The 19,661-nt window shown below is 37.7% G+C and overlaps 1 protein-coding gene across 1 annotated transcript in view; it reads right to left on the reverse strand.

Annotated features, from left to right (window-relative positions):
* Positions 1-19,661, reverse strand: part of Cnbd1 (cyclic nucleotide binding domain containing 1) — a 411,690-nt gene that overhangs the window by 12,584 nt on the left and 379,445 nt on the right. The window contains 1 exon segment of the mRNA XM_055603581.1: positions 14,146-14,205. Within this exon segment, the coding sequence (XP_055459556.1) occupies positions 14,146-14,205 (60 nt within the window).

Below are 19,661 nucleotides of genomic sequence, written 5' to 3' on the forward strand. Positions count from 1 at the left end.
AGTCAGATATTTTTAGCAGATGATAACTTTAATGGCCTCTATTCTACTTCACAGTAGTCCTAAAACATTGTGAACACATTTTTTTTTCTTCCCTCCTATGTCCTATGCTCACAAAAGAATATAAGATGAAGCTCTGATTACAACATTCTAAGGATTCTTCAGCCCACAGCTCCAAATTTCCCTTTCATTCTACAATCCATTTTTTTCTTTTTTACAATTTATTTAATTTTTATTGGTTACAGTTTATTTTCTTTGTATGCCAGCTATAGGCCCCTACCTTGTCCCCTCCCAACCCTACCCTCCCTTCCATATCTCCTCCCATGCCACTTCCTAAGTCCACTGATAGGAGAGGTCCTCCTCCCCTTCCATCTAACCCTAGCCTATCAGGTCTCATCAGGATCTGCTGCATTCTTTTCCTCTGTGGCCTGGTAAGGCTGCTCCCCCCTTAAGGGGAGGTGATCAAGAGCTAGCTACTAAGTTCATGTCAGAGACAGTCCCTGTTTCCCTTACTAGGAAATCCTCTTGGACATTGAGATGCCATGGGCTACATCTGTGCAGGGTTTCTAGAGCTACCATGGGCTACTTCTGTGCAGGGGTTCTAGATTATCTCCATGAATGTCCTTGGTTGGAGTATCAGTTTCAGAAAAGATACCTGTGCCCAGAGTTTTTGGTTCTGTTGCTCTCCTTGTGGAGCTCCTTTCCCTTCCAGGTCTTCCAATCTACCCCTTCTTTCATAAGATTCCCCGCACTATGCCCAAAGTTTGGCTGAGTCTTGGCATCTGCTTTGATACCCTGCTGGGTAGAGTCTTTTAGAGACCTTCTGTGGTAGGCTCCTGTCTTGTTTCCAGTTTTCTTGCTTCTCCGAAATCAGTCCCATTTGCCTTTCTGAGTGAGTACTGATCATCTTACCGAGGGTCCTCCTTCTTGCTTAGCTTCTTTAGGTATACAGATTTTAGTATGTTTATCCTATATTATATCTCTAATATCCACTTATAAGTGAGCAATATAGCATGTGTGTTTTTCTGTTTCTGAGATACCTCACTCAGGATGATCTTTTCTAGTTCCCACCATTTGTCTGCAAATTTTATTATTTCCTGGTTTTAAATTGCTGAGTAGTATTCCATTGTGTAAATGTATCACAATTTCTGTTTCCATTCCTCCATTGAGGGATATCTGAGTTGTTTCCAGATTCTGGCTATTATGAATAAAGCTGCTACAAACATGGGTAAGCAAATCCTTGTTTTATACTTGCACATGTCTAGGAGTAGTTTAGCTGGATCTTGAGGTAGCATTATTCCTAATTTCCCAAGAAAGCACCAGATTGGTTTACAACGTGGTTGTACACCAGCAATGGAGGAGGGCTCCCTTTCTCCACAACCTCTCCTGAATGTGTTGTCACTTGAGTTTTTGATCTTAGCCATTCTTATGGGTTTAAGGTGAAATCTCAGGGTCATTTTGATTTGCATTTCCCTGATGACTAAGGATGTTGAGCATTTCTTTAACTGTTTCTCTGCCATTCCGATATTTCTATATTGAGAATTCTATGTTTAGCTCTGTACCCCATTTTAATGGGATTACTTGATTTGTTGATTTTTAACTTCTGTAATTCTTTATTTTAATATAATTTTTTATTTATTACAATTTATTCACTTTTTATCCCAGCTGTAGCCCAACTCTCATCCCCTCCCTCCTGCCCTCTCCCACCCTCATTGCCTCCCATGCCCCTTCCCCAGTCAACTGATAGTGGAGGACTTCCCTTCCATCTGACCCTAGCCTATCAGGTCTCATCAGGGCTGTCTTTCATAGTCTTTCTCTGTGGCCTGGTCAGGGTCAGTCTGCTCCCCCCACAGGGAGAGGTGACAATGAGTTCTTTATATATTCTGAACAGTAGAACCTGTGTCAGATATAGGGTTGGTGAAGAACCTTTTCTAGTCTGTAGGCTGTCATTTTGTTCATATGAGAGTGTCCTTTCCTTTACAGAAGCTTTTCAGTTTCATGAGGTCCCATTTATTGATTGTTGATCTTAGAGCCTGTGCTGTTGGTTTTCTGTTCAGAAATTTGTCTTCTTATCAGAAGATGGAAAGATCTCCCATGCTCAAGGATCGGTATGAATAACATAGTAAAAATGGCCATCCTGTCAAAAGTAATCTACAGATTCAATGCAATTCCCATCAAAATACTGACACAATTTTTTTCTTTTCTTTTTTTTAACTTTTATTAATTACACTTTATTCATTTTGTATCCCCCCATAAGCCCCTCCCTCCTCCCCTCCTGGTCCCACCCTCCCTCTCCCCTCCCTCCCCCCTTTCTGCATGCATGCCCCTTCCCAAGTCCACTGATAGGGGAGGTCCTCCTCTCCTTCTTTCTGACACAATATTTTACAGAATTTGAAAGAACAATCCCAATTTCATGTGGAATAATAAAAAACCCAGAGTTGCTAAAACAATCTTGTATAACAACAAATTGTCTGGAGGTATTACCATCCCTGATCTCAAGTTGTACTACAGATCAATAGTAATAAAAACTGACCTCTCCTTTCAGTGGACTTTGAAGGGGCATGGGAGGAGATGAGGTAGGGACGATGGGATTGGGAGGGAAGGAGGGAGGAGGCTATAGCTGGGATACAAAGTGAATAAACTGTCAGTAATATAAAAAGTAAAAATTTTATTTAAAAAAAAAAACCTGCATCATACTGGTAAAGAAATAAAATCGTGGATAAATAGAATTGAATTGAAGACCCTGAAATAAACCCTCACACTTATGGACACCTTAATTTTTGACAAAGATGCCAAAACCATTCAATGGTAAAAAGACAGCATCTTCAACAAATGCTGCTGGTCTAACTGGATGTCTACATGTAGAAAAATGAAAATAGATCCATACTTATCACCCTGCACAAAACTGAAGTCCAAGTGAATAAAAAACCTCAGCATAAAACCAGACACACTAAACATGTTCGATGAAAAACTGGGGAAGAGCCTTGAACTCATTGGCACAGGAAGCAACTTCCTGAACAGAACACCTACAATCCATTTTAAAAGGCCTAAGAACCACGAAGTTATGTCAGAGCAAGAATCCTGCTCCCCAACACTAATATTTTATATTTCTTACCGAGAAACTTAAAGATGAAAGATTTGTTTTGATTTGTGGTTTGAGAGGTCATGAATACCATGAGAGCAGAGGCAACTGGTCACAGTGTGCCATAGTCGGGAAGCAGGGCGATGAACGCTAGCGCTCAGTTTCCTCCCTTTTCTTTTTCATTAATTATAGACTCTAGAGTATGGGACGGCACCTCTCATGATCAAAGGGATCGCCTCACACAAAGGGAACTATGGAGGAGAATTTTCCTCCATAGTTTACCCTGTCTAGAAGTAGCCTCGTGGTATCTCCAAGGTAACTCTATGTACATTAAGCTGCTAGAGATATGCCATCAAAAAAACAGTGTTAATCTTCTCATAAAAGGAAAACTGAGAAAATTGCAACTTATGCCTTTAGAATATTTTGAATTATACAATGGAACGATACCTAAGTCCCATCTAAAGCTATACAATAGCTAGACACTTCCAAATTTAAGTATTCCCTTATAGAAAATAAAATAAGGACTGAGAATATCACTAAAAGGTAGATGTCTGCCTCCATGATGAATTTGGCACCATGCATCATAATAAACAAAAAAGCAAGCAAACAAAAGTAACAAGAAAACATAGAAAAATACCAATGATAATAACTTTGATTAAGTATATCCTAAATAAAATATTGAATTGAAAGACATTTTATTACAACAAAATGTATATTAGCCTAAGACACTTGGATTATTTTAATAGAGTTTTATAGCCAATTGTTCTAAAAATCATTTAATTGGAGCATATACAATACATACTTGATATTTTATAAACCAAGCAAAGTAATTTTTGAAAATTAGCCAATAGTAACTGAGAATTTATTAATTAACCCTAAACAGATAAAAACTAACTCAGATCATTTCAAAGGAAAAGATAATAGATGAGCCTATAGTCTTTCTCATATGCCCATTCTCATATTTTCACTTTCTGTTTACATATATATGTATATATATGTATATATATATATATGTTTATACATATTTATATATTTTTACTGCAAGTCACACAATGCTATTTATCTACTTATTAGTAAATGTGATGGTTAGTTTATTTCAGATTACCAAAATCTAGAGTCATCTAAAATGGAATCTCAGGTATTTCCTAATAACGTTCACTGGTAAACTTCAGGTTCGCTTTCTTGTTTCCTTTAACTGAGGCAGAAGACCTAACCTGAGTCTAGGCAGAACACATCCATGGCCTGCGCTCTGGGCTTTATGTAGAGAGGCAGCTGAGCACCTGCAAGCATGTAGGTACAGATTGCTGCATGCTGACTGAATACTTCACAAGCCGCATGCATTGCTTAATTAAAAAAAAAATAGTTTTGACAAGTTATTTTTCCAATAAGGAAATGTGTTATGTGATAAGTGTTCATTTCAAGCGTGGAATATTCTCCTATGAAGGAAGATCTGCTTATAATCATTGATGTGTTTTGTATTGGACAAATATCTGAAAAAATAATTCAAGGAGTCAAAATTACTACAACCCAGACGGAACAACAAAAGGACAAATGATTTTAAGTCTGAGACAATGGTCTTCTAAATGCATGGGAAGATATATGTGCAGGTGCTGAATACCTATAGTCTAGGGACTAGAGATGGAAGCAGGAAAATAAAGAATGCAAAGCCATTTCCAGCTAAATAGAAACTTTGCTACAAGAAACCTTCTCTTATAATAGCAAAACTAAACCAGTCAACTGAGTATAAGATCTTAAGTGACAGTTCAAAAAGAAAGTTACAAAGAAAACCTCCATTGAAAATTAAAAGTCATAGAACTTCATTAATTAGCAACTTATATTTTCCACAATAATTTCAGTGGGAAGAATAAGGAAAGACTATTACTAAATCAATAGTCGGTGTATTGTGACATGTCTGAGCTCTTTTTGTGCTTATTAAAAATATTTTATTCTAGTAATGGTAAAGTCTTCAAAACTAAGTTTGTGGCCAGTTTGATCACCAAAATTTGTGTTCTTTAAAGAATAATTGTAACTATAGTCAGGATTCATATAACTCTTCTGGCAATTTGAGTATTCTATTTAATTTATAATAATTCCTGCAGGCTCACCTACAAGATGAAAATCAGTCCCAAATCATTCAAAATGTTATTCTCACTCTGGAAAAAGAGAGTGAATCCAGATGAAAATTTTGCTCTCTCCTTGATTTTACTAAAGCCAGAACTAGCTAATAGAAAACATGCTTGAAAACATACCGTATAGAACATGGTGCTGGGATGTGGGTATCTCTACCAATCAATGAGAATACAGTACACCAAATGGAATTGCTGTTACCCTCATCTTTTCCATTCTAACCTCTTGCCTGCCAACCTGTCTGAATGCCATATCACCTTTCTAATAACATATTCTATTTCACTTACAGAGGCCAGTCTGAGGCATGAGGTCAATTAAAACAATATTGTGGGACATACAAACGTAGGCTTAACAGTGAAATTTAATTTAATCATCTTATGTTAATACCTAAGAATCCAGAAGAGAGCAACGGTACAATTACAGGGAAAGAGAGTAGGGTTTGTGGGGAAACAGAAGGAGCTAGTGAAATATAGCCTCAAGAAAAGACAGCTAAAAGATACCTAATTTCATTTTTCTATTCCTTAATGGGATACAGTAGAAAAATAACATCAGAGCCAAAGAACTAATATGAATGCTAATACACATGTCACAGAAGCCAAAAATATATGTGCAATTAGAGCACCTCAATACTTAGCATTTATTATACATTTTAGCAAAATTGTGTCCCAGCTTCAGGCCTCCCAGAAAAGTACTAACTTACCCTGGCAATAAATCAGTGAGAAGAAAAAAAAAGTTTTTGCTTTGTTTCACATTCCATGGTTTATTTTAAGGTGTTGAGTTGTGTTTTGCAGCACAAAGTGGAGATACAGGTTACCCTGTGGCCAGTCTTTCTAAGTTTATAATATTATCAATATTCTTAGCTTACTTTGAGATCCTTATTTAGCACAAAGATTAATTAAAACAAACCTAAATAACTGTAGCAGACACCATTAACCATTTAATATGAAAACATTTAGCTGTCCCTCTTTGATCACTGGCCCCCTATTTCTGATCCATAAAACCACTTAATCCATGAAATGATCATAGCTGTCAATTAGAGCTGAGACCATGATTTATTCTTTTACTTCTGTCATCTAGTGCCTATTTATACTAGAATGCCCAAAATGATTTGAGAGCGATATAAAAAGATTGGAGCACATATTTTAAAAATCAATTTTCACACTTATTTTACTTGTGCTTTTATTTCACTACTTTTTATGCTAAATGCATGTTTCATTTCATAGCTCTACCTTGATTCTTGTTACTTATATTATTCATTTAAAATGACCAGATTTAAAAAAAAAAACCCTCTTATGGGGCAGTCTGTCAAAAGCATTGTGGTATTTTAAGGACATGAAGTGAAAATTGTGTGAAGGCATTAAAAAACTGTTTCAAAGTACCCTTTCTAACTCTTTTTTATATAATTTTTATTTTTTAATATTAGTTACAGTTTGTTAACTTTGTATCCCTGCTGTATCCAGCTCCCTCTCACCCTCCCAATCCCATCCTCCCACTCTCATCTCCTCCCTGCCCCTTTCCAAGTCCACTGATAGGGGAGAACCTCCTCCCCTTCCATCTGGCTGCAAAGTCCTCCTCTGTGGCCTAGCAAGGCTGCTCCTCCCTCCGGTGGAGGGGGGGAGGTCAAAGAGCCCGCCATTAAGTTCATGTCAGAAACAGTCCCTGTCCCCCTTACTAGGCTACCCACTTGGATACTGAGATACCAAGGGCTACATCTGAGCAGAGGCTCTAGGTTGCATCCATACATGGTCCTTGTTTGGAGAAACAGTCTCATAAAAGATCTCTGTGCCCAGATAATTGGTCCTTGTGGAACTCCTGTCCTCTCCAGCTCATGTTAACTCCCCCCTCCCTTTTTTTTTTTTTTTTTTTTTTTTGATTTCCTGCACTCTACCGAAGGTTTGGTTATGAGTCTTAATATTTGCTTTGATACAATGCTAGGTAGAGTCTTTCAGAGGCCCTCTGTGTTAGGCTCCTGTCCAGTGCACCCAGCAGCCCCTTTTTAACTCTTTTATTCAAGTTCATCTCAAGTTTTCCCATGTGGCCCATGGTATTCTATTTCACAAATGTACTTTACAAGTACCTGAAGGTATACATACATGAAGAAAGGAAGGTATATGTCCTTAAAATATTAGTGAATAGTGATTCACCACTTATTTATGATTTATACAAATGCTTATATACAACCAATGTTCAAGACAGGATCATCAACAGGTCAACACATGGATGCTAGGGAACATTTTAATGTACTGAATGTTACGTTTCAAAGAAAGATTAGTATTAATTTGATTGATAAGTCAATGCAACGTATCTGTGTAAATAAAACAGTCAAGAACCATTAAAAAACAAACATTATTCCTTTGAAATTTACCTGAAAGGAAAGGATGAGAATATACAGAAGAACTATAAGGAGGTGCAGGGAATGTGTGGGTCCTTAAACACTATACTAAGATCTATTAAGACCCCAACTTTCTAAGTTGTTTTCTTTTATTGTACCTTGAAACTGTTAAGTAATCTCCCTGCTTCTCCGGAGAAAGCCCGTGTCCCCCTTTCCCAGACCTGTTGGGATAACTTTCCATATTCATATCATTACTCTATCATGTAGACAACTTAAAGTTAATAATGTTACATGACATGAGAAAGCAGAGTTACACTGCAGTTCATGGTGCCATGCAGAAGATAATGTGCACTCTTCCACCAAGAAAAATTAGCAAATGTTAAAAGTTTTTTTTTAAGTGGGTATGTAGTTTGTTAAACATTGTCTGCCATTATGTACAATCACATCTCTTCATGTTCTTGACAATGAAATATTTTGCTCCTGTTTTGTGTAGTGTGTGTGTGTGTATGTGTGTTTGTGTGTGTGTGAATCAAACAGCTGAGTTGTCTGTAGAGAACTGGTAGTGCTTAAGGCTGCAAGCTCAAAACCTGAGCATATATGCACACAGTTTAAAACACAGTTCAGTTAAAGCTCTCTTAAATGAGAAAACAAGTCTTCATGGGTGCTGAAACACCAATTTTATTGATAAATGAGGGAGGAAAAGCAAAGCTGAGAAATGAGATGGTGACAAAACTGAGAATTTAAGTTAATGAGATTTGGGATTTTCAGTAAAGCTTTAAGATGTTTGCTTTATTTATTTTATGTGATAGGAGTAAACTGAGAAAATCTTATTTTAGAAACAAGTATAACATAAAAGAAAATATAGTTCTGAGCAGTATAGTAAGCCTTCATATTTTAACAAAGATGTATATCTTTGAAAAATATAGATCTAAGCCAGAATTCATCACTTGGTGAGAATATAAGCAAGCTCATAAGTATTATATTAAAATGATGCCAAAATAAAGCCTTTTTTATTTTTTTATTTTTATTTTTCTTTTTAGTTACAATTTGTTAACTCTGTGTCCCAGCTGTATCCCACTCCCTCATTCCTTCCCCCTCCCCAACTCCCTCCCTGATCTCCTCCCTGCCCCTCTCCAAGTCCACTGATAGGGGAGGACCTCCTCCCCTTTCATTTGACCCTGTTTTATCAGGTATCTTCAAGGCTGGCTGCAAAGTCCTCCTCTGTGGCCTAACAGGACTGCTCCTCCCCTGGGGGGGAGGTCAAAGAGCCTGCCCTTGAGATCCTGTTAGAAATGGTCCTTGTTCCCCTTACTTTGGAAAACTACTTGGTTACTGAGCTACCAGGGGCCACATCTGAGCAGAAGTTCTATGTTATATCCATAGATGGTCCTTGGTTGAGTGTCAGTCTTAGAAAAGGCCCTGTGCCCGGATATATTTGGTACTTGTAGAGCTCCTATCCTTTCCATATCATACTAACTCCCCTTCTTTCATATGATTCCCTGCAGTCTGCCACGGTTTGGTTATGAGTCTTAGTGTCTGCTTTGAAACACTGCTAGGTAGAGTCTTTCAGATGCCTTTTGCGGTAGACTCCTGTCATACATTCAATGCACATCCCATTTGTCTTTCTAAATGAGGATTGATCATTTTACCCATGCCCACTTACTTGATTATCTACTTTAGGTGTGTAGATTTCATTATGTTTATCATATCTTGTGGGTCTATATAAGCGAGTATATACCATGTTTGTCTTTCTCCTTCTGGGATACTTCACTCAGAATGATCTTTTCTAGATCACACCATTTGCCAGCAAATTTCATGATTTCCTCCCTTTTGATTGCTGAGTAGTATTCCATTGTGTAAAAATACCACAATTTCTGTATCTATTCTTCCGTTGATGGACATCTGGGTTGTTTCCAAGTTCTGGCTATTACAAATAAAGCTGCTACAAACATGGTTGAACAAATGTCCTTGTTGTGTACTTGAGCAAATTTTGGGTATATGCCTAGGAGTGGTATAGCTGGGTCTTGAGGTAGCGCTACTCCTAATTGTCTGAGAAAGCGCCAGATTGACTTCCAAAGTGGTTGTACCAGTTGACATTCCCACCAGCAATGGAGGAGGGTTCCCCTTTCTCCACAACCTCTCCAGCATGTGTTGTCACTTGAGTTTTTCATCTTGGCCATTCTGATGGGTGTAAGGTGAAATCTCAGGGTTGTTTTAATTTGCATTTCCCTAATGGCTAATGAGGTTGAGCATTTCTTTTAAGTGTTTCTCTGCCATTTGATGTTCCTCTTTCGAGAATTCTCTGTTTAGCTCCGTTCCCCATTTTTAATGGGATTACTTGGTTTGTTGCTTTTCTGCTTCTTTATTTCTTTATATATACTGGATATTAGCCTTCTGTCAGATAAAGGGTTGGTGAAGATTCTTTCCCAATCTGTAGGCAGTCGTTTTGTTTTGATGACTGTGTCTTTTGCTTTACAGAAGCTTTTCAGTTTCATGAGGTCCCATTTATTGATTGTTTCTCTTAGAGCCTGTGCTGTTGGTGTTCTGTTCAGGAAGTTGTCTCCTGTTCCAGTGAGTTCTAGGCTGTTCCCCACTTTTTTTTCCAACTGATTTAGAGTATCTGGTTTTATGTTGAGGTCTTTGATCCACTTGGACTTTAGTTTTGTGCAGGGTGATGAATATGGATCTATTTTCATTTTTCTGCATGTAGACATCCAGTTGGACCAGCACCATTTGTTGAATATACTGTCTTTTTTCCATTGAATCGATTTGGCTTCTTTGTCAAACACTGAGTATTCAGAGGTGTGTGGATTCATCTCTGGGTCTTCTATGTGGTTCCATTGATCCTCCTTTCTGTTTCTATGCCAATACCATGCAGTTTTTATTACTGTTGCCCTGTAGTACAGCTTGATATCGGGGATGGAGATACCTCCAGATGATCTGTTGTTGTACAGGATCGTTTTGGAGATTCTGGGTTTTTTGTTTCTCCATATGAAGCTGAGAATCTTTTTTTTTCAAGGTCTGTAAAGAATTGAGTTGGTATTTTGATGGGTATTGCATTGAATCTGTAGATTGCTTTTGGCAGGATGGCCATTTTCACAATGTTAATCCTACCAATCCATGAGCACAGGAGATCTTTCCATCTTCTGAGATCTTCTTCGATTTCTTTCTTCAGAGATTTGAAGTTTTTCTCAAACAGGTCTTTCACTTCCTTGGTTAGAGTCACACCAAGGTACTTTACGTTATTAGTGGCGATTGTGAAGGGTGTTGTTTCCCTAATTTCTTTCTCAGCCTTTTTGTCTTTGGTGTACAGGAGGGCTTCTGATTTTTTTGAGTTGATTTTCTATCCTGCCACTTTGCTGAAGGTATTTATCAACTGAAGGAGTTCTCTGGTTGAATTTTTAGGGTCGCTCATGTATACTATCATATCATCTGAAAATAGTGACACTTTGATCTCTTCCTTTCTGATTTGTATCCCCTTGATTTCCTTTAGTTGTCTTATTGCTCTGGCTAGGACTTCAAGTACTATGTTGAAGAGATATGGAGACAGTGGGCAGCCTTGTCTTGTCCCTGATTTCAGTGGGATTGATTTAAGTTTCTCTCCATTGAGATTGATGTTGGCTATAGGCTTGCTGTATATTGCCTTTACTATCTTTAGGTATGTGCCTTGCATTCCTGATCTCTCCAAGACTTTAAACATAAATGGGTGTTGGACTTTGTCAAATGTTTTTTCGGCATCTAAGGAGATGGTCATGTGGTTTTTCTCCTTCATTTTGTTTATGTGGTGGATTACATTGATGGATTTCCATATGTTGAACCACCCTTGCATGCCTGGGATGAAGCCTACTTGGTCGTGGTGGATGATATCTTTGATGTGTTCTTGGATTCGGTTTGCAAGTATTTTATTGAGTATTTTTGCGTCAATGTTCATAAGAGAGATAGGTCTGAAGTTCTCTTTTTTTGTTGGGTCTTTGTGTGGTTTAGGTATCAGGGTGACTGTTGCTTCATAGAATGAGTTTGGTAATAAACCTTCTGTTTCTATTTTGTGGAATAGTTTGAGGAGAATTGGTGTTAGTACTTCTTTGAAGGTCTTGTAGAATTCTGCGCTGAAGCCATCTGGTCCAGGGCTTTTTTTGGAGGGGAGACTGTTAATGACTGCTTCAATTTCCTTGGGAGATATAGGGCTATTCAGTCTTTCTACCTGATCTTGGCTTAATTTTGGTAGATGGAATCTGTCAAGAAAATTATCCATTTCATTTAGATTTTCAAATTTAGTGCCATTTGGGTTTTTGTAGTATGACCTAATAATTGTTTGGATTTCCACAGTGTCTGTAGTTATGTCCCCATTTTCATTTCTGATTTTACTGATTTGGATAGTTTCTCTCTGCTTTTTAGTTAGTTTGGCTAGGGGTTTGTCTATCTTGTTGATTTTCTCAAAAAACCAGCTTTTTGTTTCATTGATTCTTTGGATAGTTTTAATCGTTTCTAACTGATTGATTTCAGCCCTGAGTTTGATTATTTCCAGCAGTCTGCTCCTCTTGGGTGAATCTGCTTCTTTTTTTTTTCTAGGGTTTTCAGTTGGGCCATTAAGTTGTTTGTATGTGATGTTACGAATTTCTTCTTGCAGGCACTTAGTGCTATAAATTTTCCTCTGAGCACTGCTTTCAGTGTGTCCCATAAATTTGGGTATGTTGTGCCTTCATTTTCATTGAATTCTAGGAAGTCTTTAATTTCTTTCTTTATTTCTTCCTTGACCCAGCTGTCATTGAGTAGTAAGTTGTTCAGTTTCCATGTGCGTGTCGGCTTTTTGTTGTTTCTGTTGTTGTTGATGTCCAGCTTTAGTCCATGGTAGTATACAAGGGATTATTTCAATCCTTTTGTATCTGTTGAGGCTTGCTTTGTGACCCACTATATGGTCTATTTTGGAGAAGGTTCCATGTGGTGCTGAAAAGAAGGTGTACTCTTTTGAGTTTGGGTGAAAAGATCTGTAGATGTCTATTAGGTCCATTTGATTTAGGGATTCTGTGAGTGCTTTTATTTCCCTATTTGGTATCTGTCTGGTTGATCTGTCCCTTGATGAGAGTGGGGTGTTGAAGTCTCCCACTATTAAGGTATTAGGATCAATGTATGAATTAAGCTTTAATAATGTTTCATTTACGAATGTAGGTGCTCTTGTATTTGGGGCATAGATATTCAAGATTGTGATGTTCTCTTGGTGGATTTTTCCTTTGATGAGAATATAGTGGTCCTCCTTATCTTTTTTGATTAACTTTGGATGGAAGTCTATTTTATTAGATATTAGGATGGCTACTCCAGCTTGTTTTCTGGAACCATTTGCTTGAAAAACATTTTTCCAGCCCTTAGTCAAGAGTATGCACAGTCCAGCCAGACTGAGGCACTGGAGATGGCCTGAGAGAAATGGGATTGTCACAAATATTTGTTTCACTGTTTTTCTCATAGTAGAGACAACTATTTGAAAACCTTTTCTGGTACATTCCTTAAGCAATGGTCAATGGCTACATACTTAAAACATAAAGGAACAAAATAAATGTAGGCCTAAAGTAATCACTCTTCTCCTAAGCTAAGGGTTCCAGACCGAATGCTCAGGAGAGACCCATTTTCAAAATGCTTCCTTCAAATCAATCAAGAAGCTGGGTAGGAGTAAAGTGTTTAACACACCCCCTCCCACAACTCTTGAGGATTGAAACAATTGTCTAGAACATACTAAGTATCCACTTTATCATTGAGATACAATCCTATCCTAGTTTCAATGTTGAAAAAATATAAAAACATTCTATTTAAAATCTTTTAATCATATTTACTTTCTATGAATGAGTCATTTCGACTATACCAAGTATTAAGAATTATGAGGGATAATATAAAATACAGTTCAGTTTTTAATATTTCAGTATATTTTTAATTTTTACATTTATTAAAATATTCCTTATGTGTGTCATAAAATATTCAAGTTGTTACCTCCCCTGCTCCACAAAAGATTTTTTTTTAAAAGTATAAATGAAACATTCATTTTTTCTCTCCCTTTGTGGATTTCAAAGAATTTAAGGTAGCCTGAGGATAAAGGTAACAATGATAATGATTCTGGCAGTTTTTTTAAGTGATACAAAATTTAGTTTAATATCTAAATATCTAATGTTGACATCACTATTTTTCATGTGCTGTTTATATGGAAAAATGGAAACGGTTTCATCCTTATTGCTCCCACATTTTCATGACTCATAAATAAGGCAGAGAACAATACAGAATTACAACCGAACTGGCTAATATGTCTGGTTTCTTAATGTTTCTGGCCCTTGTTTTCTTGTATAAAATGCTCAGTCGGCTAATACAGTTAAAGGAGAGGAAATGATAAGACATCTAAACTGCTTAGCATATGGCAAATATGTGAGACTTATTTGGCTGTGTTGATTTGATAAATTATTTTGCCTTAATCATAAATAACTCTGTTGTCTTTAGAAACATTTCTGCATACATTCATTATGAGTTTATTCTCTGTTAGTTATACTTCTTGAAGTTGCTAAAATTAGACGGCTTTCAGGAAAGAATGTTTAGCTGTATTTCACTTTTACTAGTACATATACTATCATACCTTGAAAGTTTTCCATTCCTTTTCTTGTACCCTTTGTATGTATTCGTTCTTTACATCATCCTAGAAGAAAACATAAGATTCAAAATAAATGAGTATTAGTTTTCGGTTCATATATACTGTGTCCAACCAATAAATTAACAATTAGAGAATACAGTTGACAACACGTAACTATGAGCAGCTAGAAAAACCTCAAAGCAATTTAACAGGCACAAAATAAAAAGAGTAAAGGCAGCTTCTTTTATTGTCACATTACAAAGAATAGAATTAGACCTTCCAAATATATCTGAGCACAGGGGTCTTCTATGAGACTGTTTATCCAACCAAGGACCATGTATGGATATAACCTACAACCCCTGCTCAGACATAGCCCATGGTAGCTCAGTATCTAAGTGGGTTCCCTAGTAAGGGGGACAAGAATTGTTTCTGACATGAACTCATGAGCTTCCCCTTCCCCCCATCCTGAAGATACCTGATAAGCTAGGGCCAGAGGGAAGAGAAGGAGGACACCCCCTCTCAGTGGACTCAGAAGGGGGCAGGAAGGAGATGAGGGAGGGAGGGGAGGATTGGGAGGGAAAAGAGGGAGAGGGCTACAGCTGGGATACAAGTGAATGTATAAAATTATTTAAAAATAAAAAAATATTAAGAAAAGAATTAAACCTTCAAAGACACACTTTCTAGAAGCATAATTTGTTGACATTTACCATGAATAATTATTATATGTGATTTTATTATATTTATGTAAAATGGGATGCCGTATATCCATAACTGTTTTATATATTTGACTATATAAAATCTGTACTGTGGTCAGACTTAACTCCTATTGCACTATTTTGACAGCTCCCATACCTTACCCCTTTATCCTTCACAGCTAGTTTTCATCTTATTTTTCTCTCTCTCCTTTAATCCCTCTCTCTCTTTCTCTCTCTCTCTGATGTGTGTGTGTGTACATGCACATGCATGTTATGGGTCTGTGACCCAATGACTATAATTTGGTTTTTTTTTTTTTTTGTTGTTGTTTTTTAGATACATCCTGGAAGGTTCCTTACTGGAGAATGGGTAAATTAGGACTGATACAATACTCATATAAACCCTTAAATTATGTATACAACCTTTTCAGTTCATGTAATATGACCAGGGATCATGATTGATTAGTATACACTCCTCTGTAGTCACCACACACAACCATCAGCAGCTGGAAAACCACAAAGCAGTTTAACAGGTACAAAAGAAATAAAAAAAGATGACTGGTGTTGGATAAGCAATTGGTGGGGTCTTCTTTGGTGAATGCTTTTATCCTGCTCTCAGCATTCATTAGCTGTCCACATTTCTTTGTCTAAAATTGAGGCTCCATGGTCTTGCTCTGATCCATGGTAGCATGTCTATTGGTTTCATTCTGGTTCAAGTCTTTTTAGGCAGCAATAATGATGTGACTTCATGGAGAGAGCCTCTTTAATTCTTCTATGATTTGCAGACTCACAGAAAACCTCCTGTTCCTTTGGCTCTTACAGACTTTCTGACCCCTCTTCCACTACAACTATTGAACTATGATTTCTGGGACTTGGGTACAGAATTATGCTGTAAATAGCAACCAGTGGTCCTGCCCAGATATGATACTTATGAACTACAATAACAACCAGTGTTGTGCAATATTCCTCAGGGTACAATTGTGGCACACATACCTATCGGTAACCAACAGCTCTTTATTTGGACCTAGGCCCTGCTCAAAGAGAGCAAAATGATGTCCGGTTCTGGAAACCAACCCAATTATCTGGGTCTGGTGAGGTCATGGATCTTGGAGGAGAATCTACAACTGCCACTACTTTACTGAAACTATGTAATTACTACTTACATTCTAAATATTTATTCGTATACTGATAAATAAGTATAGGTCTCACCTACCATCAAAGAAACATCTTGCAACAGACAGAGACCATTACAGAAAACCACAACTAATTAAAACACAAAGAAAAATATGGCAGTGGGTACCCAGTCACAAACAATAACTCTACAAACAACCTGAGTAGTCTCTTCAAGCATTTTGTCTTGATCATTTAGTAAATTATAGGGAAAGTAGAAAAAAAAAACTTGTTATTGACTTAAATAGAAATTTAACCAACATGATTTGTATATGTTATGTAACACTAAAATAATTCCATTTCCTCTGTTAGTTTTTCTCTTGATTCATAATGCCCGCAAAATTAAATTGATGATTAAAAATAAGGGAAAAGGGCTCTTTATATAAAATGACTCAATGTTTGAACAATTTCAATAATATTTTTAAATAACAGTCATGTTCATAATCTGTACTAAAACTTTAAGTTACCAAAGGAGTATAAGCATTTTATGATTTATTATTGTTCTTCATTTACATTTTAGAAAGACTTTATGGGACACATGAGAGTAAAAACAATTTTCTAAAAGCAGGAGAAACTTGTTCCACTTTGTTCAACTATTTAAACCACATGCTGTGACACACCTTCAGATCAATGGATAATTACCATAATTCAAATGATAAGAAATATGGTTTCCTACATTGTCACATATAAAAAGAACATAAAAGGTATAAAATATACAGTGGCTTATTTATCCTCTGAAACAAACTCTAGTACATAGTATTTTTTAGCTGTCCAATATATAACTGGCTAATTACTTGTAATTGTCAATAAAACTTGAATACATTAATAGAAGATAATTTACAGACATGACTCATTTTAATAAGTATTAATGAACATAAACAGCATTAAATATAGTTTGAACATTAATTAATAGACACATAAGTACCTTATTTTATTCATTACATATATTACTTTGATGTTCAGAAAATAATTAAGTACAAATATTTCTTGATAAAAAAATGCTGTGCAGAAATACTTAAGTACTTAGTTTGTATTTGGATATGTGGTGGCTTGGCAGCCTCTTTGGAAATGATGCCTGTAATGACTCTCAGCATGAAGCAAACTTTGAATTAATTACAGTGGATATGGTTTTCCTGACATTATTTCTCATACATGGCTTGTATTCTGTATAACTTCACATCACGTAATGACTAATGACCCCACTCTCTTTTTGGAAGTCCAGTGAAAACAAGAAACAGATGTTCCCTATGAGCAGATGTCCAGGGTGACGCACTAAACATAAGCAGCAATAGAAATCCTAGATGCCCTGGCCTGTGTGAGGAGAGCTGGCAGCACACCCAGGGTCTCCACTCAGCAGTGTCTGCTCAGAGTAGGATTTCATTCATGTATTAGATAATGAGATCCTCCCACACTGTAATCCTTATGCCATGCCAAAAGCACTTTCTTCCAAGAAAATATGAGTATGATAAACACAAATTTTAAGCTTCTCATTTTTCATATTATTTCTACAAAAATTAGTAAATATGGGTTAGGAGTTTAGGTCAGTGAGAACCTTTGCCTAGCATTCAACAGTCCCTGGGACAACTCTGTGCACTGTAAGAGCAACTATAACAACAGTGTCAACAACCATAAATGCAGGAATAGCAGAATAACCAGAGGATTTTATCTATAAAAACATCTTCACCAAAGAATAAATTCTTTTGAGGGTTTTTATTTTATTATGTATATTATACATTATATATTTATTATATATTATATATGATATATCATATATCATATATTATATATTATGTGTATGCTTTCCTGCATGTATGTATATCTGTATAATAATAAAAGAAAAGGAGACCTTGAGAGGGAGTGGGGTGAAGATGGGAGAAGTTGGAGGGATGAAAGGGAAGAAGAAATCAATTAAAAACAAAACTTATATATGAATCCCTGTAAAATAAACAAGCGAATAAAAAATAAGCACACATGAATTGTTTTTATGTGGATACTGTTCTAAAGCCTAAAACTAAAACAATAGAGAAAGACAAACACACATGAGAAAAAATGGTTACAGGGAAGAAGTGTTCATTTGACTCATAATTCCAGAATAGCCTTTCATTTGAAGAAAATTTTCTTTGAAAATAGATTTTGGAGGGCAATATGGCGGCGCCAGGACGACTCTCCTTCTGACCAGCAGCACAGCAGGATCGGCACAGTGACCAGCAGTCAGAACTCAAGGCCATAAAATACAAGTGATTGTGTTTCCCAGGTGAGAGGATACCCCACAGTGGAGGATTCAATCAGCTTTAACTCACCCGGCTAAACCGCAGAAGAGATTCTGGTTCTGCAGGGCACTTGGTCTCCAGCCCAGAGCCATAGGCCAGTGTGAACTGGTCACTGTCCCAGACTGAACTGTGGGCACCACACCATCAGAGACTGGAATTTCCAGTCGAGAGATAACCCCATGGTGCAAGAAATGATTGGGATGGATCTTAGGTCACCCAGACATCCCCTGGAAAAGATTTGGGTTCCACAGGCGCCCAGGAGCCAGCCCAGGGCCGGAGCCGGGGATCCAGGCACCAGCACAGAGCCCTGCCTGCACTCCTGATTCACTGCCTCAGATAGAACTGCGGGCCCCAGGGCACCAGAGACTGAGTTTCTCTTTCAGGTGCAAACTCACAGGGAGGGAAACAGCTGGTCTGATCTCAGAGCACTCAGCTGATACCACCACCCTGAAAAGGTCTCTGGAAAAATTACCCAGTTTAGGCAGATGGCCAGGCACCCAATCCCCAGAAAGGCGGAGCCACGTAAGTCTGTGCCTGCAGGTTCTACTCACCATCACAGACAGAAAGGTTGTCCCCAAAGCAAAGACTGGGTGTCCCTGTCAGGAGGAAACCCCACACTGGGGGATCATCAGGTCCAATGCTCAGGGCACCAAGCTCCAAAAGACTTTCTGGATGCACACAGACTCTAGGCTCTAGCCTTCTACTGCAGGCAGGAGCGCTGTGCTCATCAGCCATTATTGAGTACAGACAGGGCACTGGGGCACACAGCTGCATCCTCAGACCTACAAAAGCCAGAGAGTCATTACAGCAGCCCTCAGATACTGCGCCAAGGATCAACCAGTTATCCCTAGCTAGACTGACAAAACTGTGGGAATCCCTGGTCCTTCAAGAGGGCTGCACCCAAAAATTACACGTAAAGAGCAAGAGCTGCTGCTCACTAAATTCAGAGCAAGAAACCCAGCAGCAAGGCAGCCAACAGCAGGACCTCTCCTGATGACAGGGAGCCTTCCTGAACACCACAGTTACCATACAGGTCCATACACCTGAAGTGAACTGTGACAATTCCTGAGAAGCACCACTATTCAGTTAACCATACCCAAAAAGCAGAGGAGAACTTCAGAACCCTGCCAAGTGGATTCTCCCCGCCCCAGGACTCAGCAGGCACCAGAAATTAACAGACAACACCTGAGACAGAGAGATGGGTAGAGGCCAGCGAAAAAGCACAACCAACAAAAGGCAAAACAATATGGCATCCCCAGAACCCAGTTATCCAGGGGCAATTAGCCCTGGACACCCTAACATGAGTGAAATTCAAGAAGATGACCTTACATCTATGATTATAAAGAGGTTAATGGAGGAAGTAAATAAAATGCATAAAGAATTAGGCAAA

The sequence above is a fragment of the Psammomys obesus genome, unplaced genomic scaffold, assembly GCF_907164565.1.
Source record: "Psammomys obesus unplaced genomic scaffold, mPsaObe1.curated_primary_1811, whole genome shotgun sequence".
In the NCBI taxonomy this organism is placed as follows: Eukaryota; Metazoa; Chordata; class Mammalia; order Rodentia; family Muridae; genus Psammomys; species Psammomys obesus.